The sequence below is a fragment of the Perissodus microlepis genome, chromosome 9, assembly GCF_051167445.1.
Source record: "Perissodus microlepis isolate ML-2025 ecotype Zambia chromosome 9, ASM5116744v1, whole genome shotgun sequence".
Taxonomy (NCBI): domain Eukaryota; kingdom Metazoa; phylum Chordata; class Actinopteri; order Cichliformes; family Cichlidae; genus Perissodus; species Perissodus microlepis.
Window position 1 is genome coordinate 29,691,089 of NC_140469.1, and position 19,718 is coordinate 29,710,806.

The following is a 19,718-nucleotide window of genomic DNA, read 5'->3' on the forward strand; positions in this document are numbered from 1 at the left end:
AAGACCATTTAGGCGGCCTCCCATGGATCCAGTGGCACCAAAACAGTCTAGGCGGCCTGCCATGAGACCAGTGGCGGCAGCATTGCGGCTCAGGCAGCCTGCCCCGGGTCCAGTGACAGTGGTGTTACAGATCAACCGGCCTGCCCTGGGTCCTGTGGCAGTGACGACATAACGGCTCCGGTGGCTCTCAACAGCTCCTTAGCTGTTGGCCTGGAAAGTGGCCAGTGATTATTGGTCTTGGCTGATGGCTGGTGTTTCGCTGCTGGACTCGGAAGCAGCGGTGCAGTCGGTGCTGGATGAAGAAGCGGGCGTCCAGGTGTGGCAGGTATGGACAGCTCGCAGACCCCCGGTGCTCAAACCTCCGACTCAGGCAGAGCGGGACCATCCAGTGCGCAGATCCTCTGCGCTCAAACTTCCACCTCAGGTTGAGCGGGCACCTCTAGTGTGCAGACCCATGTAGCTCAAACCCCCAGCTTGGGCTGAATGGCCCTCTCTGGCACACAGACCCTCGGCCCTTAAACCTCTAGCCTGGGATAAGCAGCCCATCTGGCACGCAGACCCCCGGAGCTCAAACCTCCACCTCTGGCGCGCAGACCCTCGACCCTTAAACCTCCAGCTCAGGCTGAGCGCTAATGCTAAGCTCCATTCCCAATCTGGATAGTTATCATCTGGTTATGTCTGGGGATTACAACCTGGTAATGGATTCTGTTTGGGATCGCTCTTCCCAATCTTTACTAAGACCATCTAAATCTGTGCAAACAATTCAGTCGTTCGTAGAGTCACATAAACTTGTAGACCCTTGGAGATTTAAGTATCCCACTAGAAGGGAGTATTCATTTTACTCTAAAGTGCATAACTCATTTTCTAGGATAGATTTTTTTCTGGTTGGCCCCTACTTACTGAGTGCTATTACAGACTGTAAATATGATCCAATCGTCATTTCTGATCATGCCCCGGTTACAGAGGTGGGTCGAGCATCCAAAAATTGTACTCAAGTAAGAGTAGCATTACTTTAAAATATTATTACTCAAGTAAAAGTGAAAAGTAGTCTTCAAAAAAGTTACTCGAGTAAGAGTAAAGTACTTGGTGAAAAGACTACTCAAGTAGCGAGTAACTGTTTGAAATGTCCAATTTATTTTATAAATAAATGCTATCAGACAAACAGAAATAAATAAATATACAAATTTTAGTATTTTCAAAAGGAATATATGTAAAAAGATCAACAAAATAAGGCACAACAATTCTAATTTCAAGAATTCAGATTTTCACAACATTTTTCAAACAAGCTTTTTTCACCAATACCTACAGTAAATAATATAAATATATAAACAGTGCAAACAATTTACAGTGACAAGATATGCTGTAAACTTTATATTCATTTTTGCTCCAAATGGCACAGCAACCTCAGAGAAAACAGAACGAGGCATCTTCAACGTATGTACATACAAGGCAGCTCAGGTCACCATAAATTGTATGGGTGTGCATCTATTTCTGCATATTTAGCAATTTTTGTAACTAGAATTTGTGTAACTAACCTTTTCCTTTTTGTTATTCTCCTAGTTCTGATGAGTTGACTCATGGGAGAGACCATGTGTCAAAGGAGGGAATCTAGGTTTAACATGAAACAATGTTTTCTATGTTTTCCATGAGTTTTTTCATGATGTTTTTGTCCATGGCTTTTTACTGTGATTTGTGGGATTAACAGTTCGTGTACAGGTATTAAACCTCTACAGGGGGGTTAAGTCCATGTTCGGATAAGGTTTTGATGATCTATAAGTAAACTTCACTGAACTGAAAGGAAAATGTGGTTTGAAGCCTCGCTTCTGTCAGTCTGCCCCAGGGCAGCTGTGGCTACGACTGTAGCCTCCACCAGTGTGTGAATGTGAGAGTGAATGAATAGTGGAATTGTAAAGCGCTTTGAGGGTCTCGAAAAGTGCTATATAAATGCAATCCATTATTATTATTATGATGATGGTTGACGTGTTTTCTAAATGGTTAGAAGTTTTTCCTCCTAGTAAAGAGATACAGGAGCAGGAGCCAGAGTATTGCTGGAAGAAATCATCCCAAGGGTGGAATCTCCAGACTGAGACTGGGTGCTGATCAGAAGTCTTCAGAGGCCCAGCGAGAAGCAGGGACCATTCATAGCAGAGCTGACAGCCCAGGCAGTGGTTAAGGTCAAAGGTCATGCAGTTTGGGGCCCTACTAGTCATCATGAGAAGATTCCAGAACCACAGCAATAACCATAAAGCTGCGTTGGAACGAGAGGGTGAGGGCTGAAAAAAGCGCCCTCCTCCAACAAGGGCGTGCCAAGCTCCAACTCAGCGACTGCAGAGTGAGACTCTGTGCCACCCAAGAGGGATCAGCGAATGAATGCAGATCACACCTGCTTAAAACAGCCAATCACTTTCCCTGGAAAGCTTAGTATGTTTTTAAGTTACGGAGGTCTTTGTTGTGACGTTAATAATCATTTTATAAATGATATGCATTTACATGATTCTCCGAATATCACAAACTCTGTTAGAGTCCTGAGCATGAGTAAAAGTGATTGGAGTAATTATAGCATGCAAGTTTTACAGCAACTTGTGTGCATTTTGTAGGGTAAGTAGACTGATTATCTAGCATGTCAGTTCCTGATGCGTAAGTGCATTAGGCCCTCATTGTCTGAGTAAACATAGTGTGGGATTATAATATGATCTTATGCCATGTTATACCCCTAATTAAAGATTGTGAAATCATTATGTAGTTTTAGTTTGTAGTATTCTCCTGAATTAGAAGAAGGTGATAACTATTACATTAAACTGCTGATTCAGTGTGAATGAATGATATTGTTTATGATGCATTATACTGCTGAGTTATAAGAAATACTGTTTTCAGAGAGTCAGGACCTTGCTTTTTGTGATAGTAGAGGAGACAGAGAGCACATTCCACGGGAGACTACAACCCCACCGTTGTTGAAGGCAGACAAAATAGGGAGCCAAGGCCATAAGTCAGGCTCGCCAGGAGTTAGAAAGAATGTGAATGTTTAGGTTTTTACGACTAGGTGGGGGCCACTAGAGGCTATAAGAGTTTGAGTAACCCTCCACCAGTTTGAGATTTGCTGTGACCCTCTTCATGCATGTCTCCCCATCCGGATGGTTTATGCTCATAAAGTGTTGAATTGTATGGAATAAAGTAATTGTTGATTGAGCATTTATACATCGAGTATTGTCCTTCCTTCAGCCCAAAGATCAAAAGAATTGGGAGAATTTAACAATAGTAACAACAGTTGTGAGTTTTTTTGACATGTGTACTCAATTTTGACACATTTGACACCGTAAAGATTGGATTTTTGGTTTATCCCATTTCATTGAGGGATTTTGATCGGCCTCAAACATGCTGGAAGCACCTAAAGAAGGAAGTCGTTCTTCCAGAGTTGTGGTTGTTTTGGTTTCCCCAATCTTTACTGTGTGGGCACAGTAAAGATAATTGCAAATGCCTTGGAGAGGGTTCACACCTTTTAAACGGGCTGATGGCCCTACAATAGTAAAGAGTACAGTACACTGCATAGACAGAGAGGAAAGATCTATAATTCTGTTGCAAAATGTAGCTGAGAAGTGTTGGCTGTGTGGACATTCATGGCTACTTTTGGGTTTTACTTTAAAACTCGAGAAGCACTAACACCAGTGTTAGTATATGTTTGTGCTATTAATTTACCTGCAGGTTCGGACATTCACTGTCCTTGATGGCAAACTACTATGTGTCTACTGCATTTGGTTGCCCTGTACCTGTGCATGTGCAATGACAATAAAGTTTAATTCTATTCTATTCTATTCTATTCTATTCTAAACATCTGGACAGGGCAAAGCAAATGGCACAAAGGAGTGTGTGATGTTTGGTGAGGCATGTGTGCCTCAATCCCTAATAACACTGGGGAAGAGGGTCTTTTACAGAAACAGTTAATAAATTGGGAGATTTAATGATAAAGTGGGAAATATATCACACACCTAAAAACTTCCTTATCTTAACAACGTGTTCTTATGAGAGAGCAGCTTGATGTAACTAAGGTTGAAGTTTTCTTTGCAGATGAAAAATTAACGCTGTTTCATTTCTGTATATGATCTCATATTGTGTTTTTTTTTTTTTTATGATATAACTGCCATCCTTCAAACAAAGGGTGGAGACTCAGATGGAGAGAAGATGACCATAAAATGTGAATTTGTATTTTCCGCCTGATTTTAGGGAAGATGTACGTTGTGAATTCTTTGAGTACACAATGGTGCTGGTGTTCAGTTGTTAGAAAATAGATCTTCATGTGTTTTTATGTGATTCTTAATTAATAATTCTTAATTCTTAATTGTGGTATCACAAAGGGTGGGAATGTGGTGGCAGATTTCTTTTCTCATGTATTTATCACATATTTAATCATATCACATTAGTTATAGTAATATCACTTTCTCACTTTACTATAGTAAGAGCACTCCTGTCACTAGTTTACATGCATGTGGAATGTTAACACAGTGAGGCCATTGTAATGGGAGACGTTAAACAGATGGTGGAACTCCTTCTGCTTATCAGGGATGTAAATCTTTAGGTGACGGCCAAGCAGAAAACAAGGTCATAATTCTCTCTGTGAGGGAGGAGGTATAGCCCCCCTGTGAGAGGGGCCAACATGTGAGAGGTTGTGGAATGTTCTTTGTCTGTGTGTCTGTATATAAGATGTAAGGGCGGTAGCCACAATTCAGAGGTGGTCCTGATGTTTCACTGGGATGCTCTCTCCACATTGCAATGTGTTTATTAAACCCACTTCAAATCAAGCTCACTGGGTGTGTTGCAGGTTATTGTTAAATTTTCCACGACAGTGCCCAGCTGTCTGACAAAGAGTGGGATATGGCTCTTACCAGCGTCCATTCGTCTTCTATATGTTCAAGACACTCCCTAATACAATTCAAAGTGTTACACAGGTTACATTTTTCAAAACCTAAACTAGCAAAAATATTTCCGAACATAGACATAGACCCATCGTGTGATAGATGCAAACAGACTCCAGCTACTTCCCTTCATATGTTTTGGTCCTGTCTGAAAATTGCTCCTTTCTGGTCATCATTTTTTGAAGCCATCTCTAAAGCTTATGCCTATAACATCTCGCCTTCCCCCTTGGTGGCAATTTTTGGTTGTTTCTCTGGTATCGTGACTTCTGTTCCCCCTGCCCATTTACAGAGGGTTATTGCCTTTTTGTCATTATTAGCGAGACGCCTGATTTTATTTAAATGGAAGTCTACTACTGCTCCATCACACAACCACTGGATAAGGGATGTTATGCAAAATGTCAAACTGGAAAAAATCAGATGTACTCTGAACGGATCCATCGCCAAATTCCACACAACATGGGACCCTCTGTTAACATACGTCAACAATTTACCCGGTCTGGAACTGGAATCTTCAGTGTTTTTGTTTGCCCTAGAACAGTCCTGTAAAAACAATAGAGAGGTGCACCACCCCCTTTTTTTCTTTTTTCTTTTTGCTGTTGTTGCTGTGTTTTTTTGTTTGGTTTTTTTCTTTGGTTTTTTTGTTTCCATTTTCCTGTCTTGTATTATCTGTCTTTATGATCTGTGGGATTGTTGTTTTGTGGTTTTCTGTAATATAATAAGAATGCTATGTATGATAATTGGAAATCTACAAGTGTTAAAAAAAAAAAGAATTACTACTACATTGAAAGCTGTTATAGTACGCCTTAAACTCATAGACATTTGGAGATTTTCTCAGGAAGCTTCAGATCACCTCTTATAATCGCTGAATGTTAAATCTGTCAGCCAAGAAGATTCTATATTATGTGATCTACCCGTCTCATTAGAAGAAGTCACAGATGCAATTGGGCTATTAAAAATAATACATCTCCAGGCACAGATGATCATACTGCAGAATTATATAAAACATTTTCTGAAGAGTTGTCTCCCTTTCTTCTTGAAGTTTTTGCAGAAAGCATATGAAACCAGCAACTTCCCACTACGGTGAATCAAGGTTTGACCACATTGTTTCCGAAGCCAAATAAGGACTTCTTAATGATTGATAATTGCAGACCAAATAGCTTATTAAATAATGATTAAAGAATTTTTGCTCTAATTTTAGCTAACAGACTTAAGATGGTTGTTGACTTATTTATGAAACACAATCTGCCTTTATGCCCAAAAGACATAACAATATCAGATTAGTTTTAGATATTCTGGATTGTTCTGACCTAATAAATAGCAAGACACTTTACCCTACCGGCCAGAGGGCCTACCGGCCAGAGGGGCCGATGGCGCGGTATAGCAGCCTCGCTTCTTGCCTCCACCAGTGTGTGAATGTGAGAGTGAATGAATAGTGGAATTGTAAAGCGCTTCGGGTGCCTTGAAAAGCGCTATATAAATGCAATCCATTATTATCATTACAAAGTATTGACTCAGGGGGCTGAATAATTACGCACTCCCCACTTTTCAGTTATTTATTTGTAAAAAAATGTTTGGAATCATGTATGATTTTCATTACACTTCTTACGTGTACACCACTTTATATTCGTCTTTCACGTGGAATACCAATAAAATTGATTCATGTTTGTGGCTGTAATGTGACAAAATGTGGGAAAGTTCAAGGGGGCGTGTACAACCCTTTAAAAGAAGTTCTTGTGCTTCCTCTTTAAGATCTCCCGGACTACACTGAGGGTGGTATCGTGTACGTCTCCCACATATGTGCTTAATACATAATTGTTGTGTACTGGACCTGATCTGAGTATTGGTTGTTTGTTCTCAGCCCAACATAAAACAATCGGGACAAGAGGCTCAGCATGACCTCATTAAAAATGCTCTGTTTTCCTTTTCCACTTCTCTTCTTTCATATTCTTTCTGACGTCTTTTCTTGTGTAAGCTGCTAAATCTTGGATTGGAGATTTCTTTATTTTATGTGTTGATCATATGTTTTGACAATATCACATTTTGTGCGACTTTGTTCTACATGTAGGAAAACATCAAATATGTATTTCACAGGTTATTCCAAACACACAGATGGGTATTGTGAGTGAGTTGGACTGACACTCCCAGGCACCATGAGACATTAGGCAGATAGTGAGACTCCTTCTCCTTATCTCCAGGGAGGAGGTGTTGAGATGAAAATATTTGAAGTGCCTCAATTCTATGCTTTATATGAACTAAAATGCCATATAACCGTATAGTGTAGTATTAAGTGGACATGGCCCTGAAAAATAAAGACATTAGACTACGTGTCCTTGGGGGGTAGAATGCTGTAGACCAGCGGTCCCCAACCTTTTTTGCACCACGGACCGGTTTATGCCAGACAATATTTTCACGGACCGGCTTTGTGAGGTAAGAGGGGGCACTTGTGGATGAGCTGAAGGTATAGACCTGATGTCACTGTTGGGGTTCTTTGTCATTACAGGAGAAAGAAGTGAAAGCAGGCCGAAACCTCAGCACATGGATGACATCAACCAAAACCATCCAGCGCCAGCAAGTAAAGATGAGCCAGCGGCGATCCCTGTGGAAAAGACTTTTCCTGCTATGAAGCAGCCAAGAAGACGCAAGCGCGCCAACAGGGAGGAGAGAAGCTTGAGCTGTGATCAGTGTGGGAAGTCTTTTACTTGGAAATGTCACTTAAAGAGACATTATATGATCCATGTTGGAGGTGAATCATTTGTCTGTGATCAGTGTGGAAAGTCTTTTACTCGGATTGATAGGTTAAAAAGACATCAGCGCATCCACACCGGTGTGAAACCATTCAGCTGTGATCAGTGTGGACAGTCTTTTGCTCCCGTCAGTAGCTTAAAAGAGAGTAAACATTTGGGGAGGGCTTGAGGGTCGACACTCCATACCAGTTGGTGGCGGTAACGCACCATTTTATTGTTTGCAAACCGCCAATAAAACTTAAGAAGAAAAAGAAGCAGCAGGGGAGGAGACGAAGAAGAAGGGGTGTGCGTACTGTGCTCTTTGCTGTGTCTTTCCGCCGTTTTAAAAATGGGCACTTTTTGAAGAACCCGCATCAAAGTATTGTGGAGAAGCGTCGTGTTAAATCCAATTGATGAACGGCTTTTTGTGAGGTATGTATTGCAGCTGTGAAGACGAACGTATGTTCTCCTGTTAGGCTACAGCTGGTAGGAAGGTGCGTTCAGTGTGTCTTTGTAATTTTAAGTTTCCATGTCAAACGAGATAAAACAGTTATTTCTGGATGCGCAATTGTTTGCTGAGTTTGGTAACAATGTGTTTTTGTAAACCACACGATGATTTAAGTCATTTAATCTTTACAGAACATGTCAGCGAGGCTAAAAGAGCAATATTTTTATGTTTAGTAAACTGACGTTTCTAAATGTTACTGCTTTTATTTTATTAGTTCTGACGAGGACAGCTGAGTGATGTTGTTGGTGAGCTTGGATTAAATCATCTCTAAACAAAGAACTTGTCCTCGTGGTGACTGACTTGGGGAGTGGAGGTCAGTGAGCCCATTGTCTCTGCTGGTCCAACTCCAACTACAAAGCCGGCCCGCTCGCCCCCTCCTGAGTCTGAGAGATCCAGAGTAAGTCAGTTATAACTACATTGGTTGCTTAACTTTATCATTTTCTACAAGGTCTCTCTCTCTTAGCTCATTTTGGTTTGATTTCTGCCTTCTGTTTAGCCTCTCTGTTTGTCTGCCTCAGGAACTTAATGTTTTATCATTTGAGTTATACTCTTGTAATGATGTCTGTGGAGTGATCATGACCTCATTAAAAATGCTCTGTTTTCCTTTTCCACTTCTCTTCTTTCATATTCTTTCTGACGTCTTTTCTTGTGTAAGCTGCTAACTCTTGTGATGGACATTTCTTTATTTTATGTGTTGATCATATGTTTTGACAATATCACTTTAGTAATATCTATAGTACATTTTGTGTGACTTTGTTCTACATATAGGAAAACATCAAATATGTATTTCACAGGTTATTCCACACACAGATGGGTATTGTGAGTGAGTTGGACTGACACTCCCAGGCACCATGAGACATTAGGCAGATAGTGAGACTCCTTCTCCTTATCTCCAGGGAGGAGGTGTTGAGATGAAAATATTTGAAGTGCCTCAATTCTATGCTTTATATGAACTAAAATGCCATATAACCATATAGTGTAGTATTAAGTGGACATGGCCCTGAAAAATAAAGGCATTAGACTACGTGTCCTTGGGGGGTAGAATGCTGTAGACTCTCACCCACGCTTGCCTGTAAAAAAGTAGATAACAGGGGACCATCTTCTAGTGGAGATGCATTATAACTCACCTGTGCATTATAATAAAAGGTGTTGATTGCAGCTGACAGTGTCTGCAGACTTTGATAACTGTGACACCCTCGTGGTTAATCAGAGGGAAATCTGAGTCAGTGTGGATTTGGTTGTACAGCTCTCACACATACAACCTGAACTGCACATTGTAAGTGTGATGTTCTTCAAATTTGAACAAAGTATAAACTAAAAAACTTTGAAGTCACACAAGCCAATATTTTATTCAGAAGTTGAACTTTTTGATCCCCAAAATGAGCTCACTTCAAATGTTTACCACAGCATAGCGTCCTCAGGCACCTGAGATGTTTGGCAGATGGTGAAACTGTTTATCTTTGTGAGGTAAGACGGGGCACTTGTGGATGAGCTGAAGGTATAGACCTGATGTCACTGTTTGGGTTCTTTGTCATTACAGGAGAAAGAAGTGAAAGCAGGCCAAAACCTCAGCACATGGATGATATCAACCAAAAAGATCCAGCGCCATCAGGTAAAGATGAGCCAGCGGCGATCCCTGTGGAAAAGACTTTTCCTGCTATGAAGCAGCCCAGAACACACAAGCGCGCCAACAGGGAGGAGAGAAGCTTGAGCTGTGATCAGTGTGGGAAGTCTTTTACTCTGAGTAGCAACTTAAAAAGACATCAGCTGATCCACACCGGTGTGAAACCATTCAGCTGTGATCAGTGTGGAAAGACCTTTACTCAGATTGGTAGTTTGAAATTACATCAGCTGAGCCACACCAGTGTGAAACCATTCAGTTGTGATCAGTGTGGAAAGTCTTTTACTCTGAAATGCAACTTAAAAACACATCAGCTGATCCACACCGGTGTGAAACCATTCAGCTGTGATCAGTGTGGGAAGACCTTTACTCAGAAAGATCATTTAAAGGTACATCAGCTGATCCACAGCGGTGTGAAACCATTCACCTGTGGTGAGTGCGGAAAGTCTTTTATTCAGAGTAACCGCTTAAAAGCACATCAGCTCGTCCACAGTGAAGTTAAACCATTCAGCTGTGATCAGTGTGGAAAGACCTTTACTCAGAGATGCAGCTTAAAAGCACATCAGCGCCTCCACACTGAATTTAAAGCTTTCAGCTGTGATCAGTGTGAAAAGTCTTTTACTCACAAAGGTCACTTAAAGAGACATCATATGATCCATGTTGGAGGTAAATCATTTGTCTGTGATCAGTGTGGAAAGTCTTTTACGGATAGAGATCACTTAGAGAAACATCAGGGCATCCACAGTGAAGTTAAACCTTTCACCTGTGATCAGTGTGGAAAGGCTTTTACTGGGATTGATAGGTTAAAAACACATCAGCTCATCCACAGTGGAGAGAAACCATTCAGGTGTGATCTGTGTGGAAAGTCTTTTACTCAGATGGGCAATTTAAAAGCACATCAGCTCATCCACAGTGGAGATAAACCTTTCAGCTGTGATCAGTGTGGAAAGGCTTTTGCTTACGTTGGTAACTTAAAAAGACATCAGCTCATCCACAGTGGAGATAAACCTTTCAACTGTGAGCAGTGTGAACAGTCTTTTACTCACATTGCTGCCTTGAAATCACATCAGCTCATCCACTCTGGTACTAAACAATTTGTATGTGGTCAGTGTGGAAAGGCTTTTACTCATATGAAAGTCTTAAAATCACATCAGCTCATCCACTCTGGTACTAAACAATTTGTATGTGGTCAGTGTGGAAAGGCTTTTACTCACATGACTGGCTTAAAATCACATCAGCTCATCCACAGTGGAGATAAACCTTTCAGCTGTGAGCAGTGTGGAGAGTCTTTTACACACATTGCTGCCTTAAAATCACATCAGCTCACCCACTCACATATTAAACAATTTGTATGTGGTCAGTGTGGAAAGGCTTTTACTCGTATGACTGGCTTAAAATCACATCAGCTCACCCACTCTGGAGTTACATCATTTAAATGTGGTCACTGTGGAAAGTCTTTCATCCATAAAACAAATCTATTGAGGCATCAGAAAACCCACAAAGTGTCCTCCTCTGAGAAAAGTGGCAGACCAATGGGACATTACTAGGACTGCCACAAATGATTATTTTGATAGTCGACTAGTCACCGATTATTTTTGCAATTAGTCGAATAATCAGATCATGCATCCATTGGACGTAAAATGTACAGCATGCATCTGCTCTTATATAACTATCATTAGCTTACAGCTTTAAGTGTTTAAGGTATGTGCTAACTAAGAATAGAGACAAGGTGATAGTTTATTAAATTTTAATGAAATTTGCAGATTGTTTCGGTGAAGTTTAATAAACTCCTTGCTATCTAAAATATAACGGGACACCGGAGTAAATTCTCGAGCATCTCACACTTCTGATAATCAGCTGTCTGCTTGACGTTTATTCAGCTGTGTAAAAACTATAACTTTAATCTCAGCCAAACTGATTTACTCAGGAACAAATAAAATACGTAAAAACCCCGAACAGTAACATTTTTAAGTTATCTAAGTGACTTATATATCATGTTTAACCTGAGTAGCGAAAGACGGCGGTGGGTTTGAAAACGATTTGCCGGGAGTCCCGTGTTCTCACCGGCTCGCTATCGAGCTTTTGAAAAAATGTGGTGTCTTGATAAACTGAGCAGACATTTGAAGTTTACACAGCTACATTCCCGCCTGAAAATATGTTAAACGTTTATTTTGTGACCCAGAAAGAATGATAAGAATAAAACTGACTAGCTTCCGCCATTGTTGGAAACTGAGCTGGGCCGCGCTATGAATTCTGGGACACAGCTTCTTCTTCTTCAGGGTTTAATGGCAGCTGTCATCCTTCTTCATGCAGTGCTGCCATCTTCTGTTTCAGTCCGTTATTACACTCTTAAATCCTACTACTTATTCCTGCGTCTTTTGGGATCTTACAAAGCTTCAAACGACGTGTTGACTATTAAATTAGTCGTCGGCGATTTTGATAGTCGACTAATCGTGGCAGCCCTAGACATTACCCTGACAGGGTTCATTTGAACAAAGTGGGGGAAACGGGGGTCTGAACAAAAGTTCTTCTGGATGCTGCGTCAAACTTAAAAAGCTTGAGATCAGGCTTCACAGAATTCAACTTGTGTTCCAAGTTTAGCAAGTTACACTTCACTGGCTGTGTCCACAAACAGCATACAGAGCAAACATTACTCCCATCATCTGATCACAAGAAAAGCAAAATGTCAGAAGAGTTCACCTTCTGGGTCAAACTGTCAGACCTGTTACTGTTTATTTCAGGGGTCCCCAATCCCAGTCCACGAGGGCCGGTGTCCCTGCAGGTTTTAGATCTCACTCTGGGTCAACACACTGAATCACATGATTAATTCATTACCAGGCCTCTGGACAACGCCAAGACATGTTGAAGGGGATAATTTAACATTTTTAAATCATCTATGACGGATCAAGGACACATCTAAACCCTGGTTTATTTGGCTATTCATCGTGAGGTAATTATCAGTGTGAGTGCACTTCTGTTGTAACTCACATGAAATGTGTTTTAAATGGGCTCTATTGTCTTACAATATTGTGTGAGTCTGTTTTGCTCCACAAAGACACAACCCCTCCTGCAATTTTTAATGTTACAGTAAAAAAAAAGGTAAATTGATAAATTTGTCATTTTTAAACAGGCAGTATGTGGAAAATTAAATATTTTCTTACCCATGTGTAAAGTTTTCAGTGGTCTGTGTTTTCTTACAGGATGTGAGTGTGTTTTGCTCCATGAAGAGACAAACCTACATTTTTTTTTATGTTGCAGTAAAAATATTTTTATTGTAAGTCATAAATTGTAGTCATTTTATCCAGGCAGTATGTAAAAGATTAACTGAATCCTATGAAAAATAAAATGTAGAAAGATGTGATGTATCTTTCCGTTTTTTTCTGAATAATTACACACTGCTTAAAATTAATTGCAGTATAATTATTTATTTATTTCTTCCTCTGTAAGAAACTGACTTGCTGTCCCTTTGTTCCCGTGTACCTAAGTAATTGTGGGTAATATCTTGATGCATGCTCAATCATCCAGGTAAGGAAATCCCAGAAGTTGATTCTGTTCATCTGGACGTAGCGTTTTCAGTGGGACAAACGTTTCGTCACTCATCCAAGAAACTTCTTCAGTCTCAGCTGACTGCAGGTTTCTCCAATCTTATAAAGAGTATGTTTGCATACTAATGAACAATAGGCTGTTAATCATTAGTATGCAAAGTGTCATGACCACTGATCACTAAATCCACTATTGGAGTGTACATTGTCCGGTCCATTTCTAGCTGAATGCATCACATTTTGTACCAGAAGATTTACCAGCCTTAAGAAGACAGTGGTCCCGAACCACAAATGGTAAAGTCACTGTGTATAAGAGCAAGGATGCAAGGATATGTTATAGGATCCACCTTACAATTAAAATTGTACTTTCCATGATTAAATATTATTGATCCAGATTGAATACATAATTTTCTCTGGGAGCAGGCCCATTGTCTGGAACATGCTTTATATTTACAGCGTGGAGGGCATCCAGGTGGGTCCTTATACATTTCTTGCAAGTAGTCTTAAGTTGACACTTTGCAGTCTAGTAGGCATGGCCACAGCACCAGCAGTTCTTATAGACCTTCACACATGTACTTCTGAAGTTGTTTCAGATGCTCACAACTGGAGCAGTACAGACGATACACCTGTCGCTCTTCTGGCATGATGCTTGATGGTAAAGGTGTGGCACCACACCTGAGTTTCCTTTACCAGCAGTGGACCTCTATGAAAACAGCCATCTGACTAATTACCGTTGAGCTCAAAGGTCCTATTAATAAACGGTTAGCGAATGTGTATTTATGAAGACGATTTGTGAGGTAAACTTACCTTTGTTCGTACGATGGTCTTTCGTTCTACACGGTGCATTTCAAGGTCCCGTATCCATCCATCGGTAAACTATACCTGGGCTTGTTGCAGTGACCTGAAGTTACTAAACTTCATGAGTGTATGCACTCACTCCAAGAACCGTATAATTATAAATATGAGCGTGGTGAAAGCAGCACGCTAATGTTTTTTGTCCACTCTGTGTGCTCGTAAGGGTCTGACCCTTTCACTCCTTTGAATTTTTCCTCGTATCTTTTCTTTTGCCTTTTCGTCGAGTCTGTCTTTGTACGGTCCGGCATTATTCTCCTTCGTTTTGTACATTACTTTTTTGGGGGGCAAAGAAAAACCAAGAAGTTATTGGAACGGGAGAAGGAACGTTTTGCGGTGCTGCAAATGCTTGCATTTGATGCGGTACTTGGATTGTTTTGCCACGGGTTCCCGGCATGCAATGCGCGAAAGTTACGTGGTCTGTCAATCTCTATTGGAGCCTGATGAGACACAGGTGTGTGCGCCGAGGGTGGGAGCCTGCAGTGAGCTTCGCTCCAGTGGGGAGGTGAGAGAAGAACTTACACAAAAACACATATGGCCTTGTGCGGCCGGCCGGGCAGACACGGGGACCACGACATCTACGCTCTATGCCAGTTCTATACAATATGTGTTCGGATTCTAAACAAGATATTCCTTTTGATATAATTCACTTGATCTTTAGAATTAAACATAGAGGAAAAGCAATACATTTTTATGGATTCCTGCAGATGGAAATGAACAGGCTGATGAGTAGGGATGGGTACCGGTATCCGGTGCCATGACGGCACCGGTTCTGACATAAACGGTAATAACCAGACCAAAAAGCAGCGCACATTTTGGTGCTTTATTTTGGTGCTTTTTTTTCCTAAGATGTGATACACTTTAGATTCTAGCCAATCATTTTACGTTTCCGAGGATCGTAGGCGGGCCCAGGTACGTACGTTCTTTTAGAACAGAGCTACAGATTAAAAATGCCCAAGGCGAAGCGGTCAAAGTCTGGCTGTACTTCACAGCAAAAGATGCAAACTCAGCAGCCTGCAACAAGTGCTTTAAGGTGATACTGTGCAAAGGAGGAGGCAACTCCTCGAATCTGATGAAACACCTGGCGACGCATAGCGTTTTTTTAAAAGCCGAGAATTGTGCCGTATTTGATAGCTTGCTGCGAGACCTCACACCGTGCACATCTACTGCGGGTGGGTTGCCTGTTATTGGACCTGGAGTTAGCAACATCCCCCCAAAACCCGAAGAGGAGAGTCCTGGCCCCTAGCCCTGCCAGTGTAGCAGAAATGATGACGGATGATGATGGCAGCAGCAGCCGTTCTTCTCTGGATCAGTAGCTTAATGTTGTTTGTGTGTAATTTACGTTGAGTAGGCTCACCACGTTATTACAATAATGCATGTAAGGTGAACTAGCAAACACCGTCGTAGTTACATGTGGCTATCTTCTTGTTTGATGGCAGATACTCCCTTTACCCTGGCCAAAAAGGCTAAAATGACCAAAGAAAAATTGGAAAACAGTTAAACATGAGAGGTTTTTGGACAAAGTTGGTGTTTTTTCCATTGTTTAAGCACTGCTTCCAGCCAAGAGTGATACCATATATGCCCTATAGCTGCAGAAAAGGCTGACATTGTTATCTTTTTACAAAAAAACAGCTGAACATGAGAGGTTTTTGGACCAATTTTGTCTTCTCCATTCTTTAAGCACCGGTTTGAGCACCGTTTAAGCACCGGCACCGTTTCAAAAGTACCGGTTTGGTACTGGTATTGGATAAAACCTAAACGATACCCATCCCTACTGATGAGTTTGCAAAAGGTGCAACAAGAAGAAGTCATGCAGATATGAATATAAAACACAAGAAATATATATCTTGGGATATGTAATTACAAATGCAGAAGAGTTTAAAGAATTCATCAAAAAATGCAAAAAAAGAAATCAGAAATAGTCTGTATCCAGGACAACTGCCTTAAACCTGCTTTGGATTTTGTTATTAAAGGTTATGCTGGTGTAAAGGTCTACATTGCAGGATGTGGGGAAAATAGGACCCACGACGCAGGACTCTTCACTGCAAACGGTGCGTTTATTTACAGTGCAGTAAATGACAATATATCTCCGTGCTCTCACTTGACTCCCATGTCATGTGTTCTGCCAAAATTGCGTATCTTTTGTGCTCTCCGCTCCAGTGTCTTTGCAATCCTCGTTCTCGCTGTCCTCCTGTTTCCACGTTTCTCCTGAGGGAAAATACCAGAGGCAACGGTAAAACCACACTCTCTCGCAGGCATGCGCTAACTGACTTTAAACTAAGCCCGGGGTGGGCATATTCAGGGCTCGAGAGCCGGTGTCCTGCATGTTTTAGATGTGTCCTTGATCCAACACAGCGGATTTAAATAGCCAAATTACCTCCTCGATGTGTTTTGTAGTTCTTCAGAGGCATGATAATAAACTAATCATTTAATTCAGGTGTGTTGACCAACGGTGATATCTAAAACCTGCAGGACACCGGCCCCAGACGCCTGGAGTTGCCCACCCCTGAATTAAGCTAAGACACTGACGTGGAGTCTTACACAACAATCCCACGTGGGAGCTTCCTCATAATCTTAAATAGCTCCCCTTACGAGCCTCATCAGAAGCAGGTGCATGGCATGGTCCTCAGGTATGGTCATCCCCCTAGCAGGGCCACACCCAGCAGGCACCTTCAGGCCTGCTGGGGGGGCGGGGTTTCCAGGACGAAGGACTCAAAACAATATCCAGGCAAAAAGAGCCTTAGTCTAAACAATTAAAAAACCCGGCTGCAAATCGAGCAGCAGCGGCACACAGTCCAACAAGCCAAGTTCTTGTGGCCAACTTGGTTGGTGGCAACACCGGCAAGACCGTTTAGGTGGCGTCCCACGGGTCCAGTGGCACTAAAACAGTCTAGGCGGCCTGCCATGAGACCAGTGGCGGCAGCATTGAGGCTCAGGCAGCCTGCCCCGGGTCCAGTGAACGTGATGACATAACGGCTCCGGTGGCTCTCAACAGCTCCTTAGCTGTTGGCCCGGAAAGTGGCCAATGATTATTGGTCTTGGCTGATGGCTGGGGTTTCGCTGCTGGACTCGGAAGCAGCGGTGCAGTCGGTGCTGGATGAGGAAGCGGGCGTGCAGGTGTGGCAGGTATTGTGGACAAGAGATATTTTATTTTGTATTCTTATGGTGACGATTTATAATCAGAACTATCATTGATCAATCATTCATCATTGTCGAACCAGTTGACAGAATAATCTCTGAATTATATCTATGGTAATCTGAGCAAAATATTAATGTATGTATATTATCATCACTTTAATTAGTCTATTGTTGTTCTCTATCATTCTTTCTATCTGCTTAAGCTGTTGCAAATGGTATCCATATCAGTGTATTCACACCTCTCGAAGCTGTGGGTCCAGTAGGGCCTTCTACATTCACTTACACACATATTCAGGCCTACACCAACATGCACATAGAGGGTCATGGAAAGTACGCACGTTCACTCCCGCACGTACTAAGAACAGGGAGGTCGTCTCAGGACAATCTCTCGGTTGGACACACAGTCTCACAAAATTGCACAACATATCACACACTTGTTTGTCTCGAAAGTAGTATTGGATGCCTATATAAGGAGAACTTTGGAATTGTTATCATTTCCAGTAAGATCTAGCTGTGATGTCATCAGGGTAATATAAGGATGGGGAGCGGTCTGCTCGAAGAAGATTGTAAGATTGTTGTTGCAAGTTTCTTCCCACACTCTGCGCAAGTGTGTAAATAAAGATCACTATTTTTGGCACCTACCTGGATTCAGTCTGCTTACTTCTCTTACCCAAATCGAACAAGTTTTCAACAATTCTTGGTGCCGAAACCCGGTTGGGGAAGAGAGGAGCGTGCGGCTTGGAGGTGCCAAAGGGACGGAAGGCCAGCAGCTTATCTGAGTGACACGCCAGGCGAAGTAGAAGGTGAGTGCCACCTGATGATTTTTATCCAAAGGTGCTAAATTGGAAGTTAAAACTAAATTTAATAATATTCACTCAGTATGGGCTTCTGGTGTCTGTCCATAGTGATCTTGGGGTAATTAGTGCTAAAAGCAGGGAATATTGGACTGACTAAATTTATTGCTGTTTATTTTGGGGGTGAATTTTGAGTTAAGAGGTTATGTGTTTAAGTCAATACGGTGTGTGTTTAAAGTGATGTGGGTTGACTGGGGAGGCCAGCCAGCCAACCAGTAGTTTAGGGTATTCGGTCTGATTGATCAGCAGAACGCGGTTCGGGCGTCGAAATAACCGCGGGCTAAGACCCGGGAGTGATGCTTATAATACACTTGAATAAATTGTCTTAGGACTGGGGCGCGGCCCCTAAGAGCGCAGTTGCTCAGCGTGTGGCGGCGACCCCTGATCGTGGACGCACGGTCAGGTTAAAAGCTCGGGTGGTACCCGGGGGATTTCGAGCCCCCCTTAAAAACTAAAGTGATCAAGGGGATCACTTTCCTTACTGCGCTGTTTGAGTGACAGGGTGCGACCCGGCTGTGACTATTTAACGTCGGGGACTTGTGAACTTTAAGTAAAGCCAAAAGCGTGAACTGTGATATTTCACGTGGCTGGTGGAGGTCCTTGTTGCCTGGCGGGAAGCAGTTATAAATTAAGTAGGGCTTAGGAATCTGACCGCTCTCGGCGGGGGCGTCCTCGAAGCGGGTTTAATTGATTGGCAAGGCGCGGCCCTGGGCTGAAAGATGCTTTTAAATTAGTCGAAAAACTTAGGAATATCGGTAGAGAAATAAAGAAGATAAGCTGTTCTGGCATATGGTGTTTTCATACGTTTATATGGGCCCATGTGTAAATAATGTGTAAATAAAGTGTAAATTAGCGGTATAAACTGTCTGTTGAATTTCTCCTGTGTGGTTGCAGAGTGAAAAAAGGAAAACTCTTTTCTTTTCTCTCTCTGAGAGGAGGAGAGGGGGCTCTGTGGGGAGCTCTGTGTGTGTGTGTACTTGCTGGCTTTGTTCCATCTCCCTACTTCTCCATTTCTCTGCTTCTCAGTTTTCTTTTTGGGTAGGTGAAGGTGTGTTTCAGAAGTGTGGTGAAAGGATTTCAATATATTAAATAAACTAAATCTTGTAGTCTTGTGTTTGTGATTTCCTAGTGTATATAAAGTCTTTTAAAGATCGGGTGAGTCTCTCGCTATAAGGAGGGAAACGGCGTGCATAGTAGATTGATTGGATTATTCTCATGTGTGAAAACTTTGTAGTTGTTAGGGAAGTGAATGTGAGAGTGAATTTTTGCTGGCTTTGGGTGCTTAAATTGTTGCAGTAGACGTTTGTGTAGTTTTGTCTTGAAAGGAGCATTAGAGAGAGTGTGTGTGTGTGTGTATGTGTGTCTGTGGGCGGTCTCTCCCCGGCTAGAGCCTAGCGGAGGTTAAGCTTGACCAGCTTGTGGGATTCTGACTGCCGAAAGGGGAACTACAGTGAGGCAACCCCAAAGGGAGGAGCCTAAGAGCGGCCATTTTGGTAAAGGTAAGTGAGGTCGAAAAGCAAAATGGCTGAAGAGGAAAAGGTGACCCCTGATGGGGGAAAGAGATACAAGCCAC

General features: G+C 42.0%; 1 protein-coding gene across 3 annotated transcripts in view; it reads left to right on the forward strand.

Annotated features, from left to right (window-relative positions):
* The first annotated feature begins 7,888 nt into the window (after positions 1-7,888).
* The window catches only part of LOC146380769 (uncharacterized), a 42,117-nt gene continuing 30,287 nt past the window's right edge, over positions 7,889-19,718 (forward strand). For 2 of the 3 annotated variants that reach the window (XR_014801350.1, XM_084940077.1), the window contains exons 1-3: positions 7,889-8,062; positions 8,353-8,535; positions 9,679-9,750. Coding sequence is in view for 2 of the 3 variants with exons in the window: in XM_084940077.1 (XP_084796203.1) it covers positions 9,714-9,750 (37 nt within the window). In the remaining variant the exon portion in view is untranslated. Of the gene's footprint in view, positions 8,063-8,352; positions 8,536-9,678; positions 13,121-19,718 lie in introns of those variants that run through there. The other variant, XM_084940076.1, reaches the window with a different exon arrangement.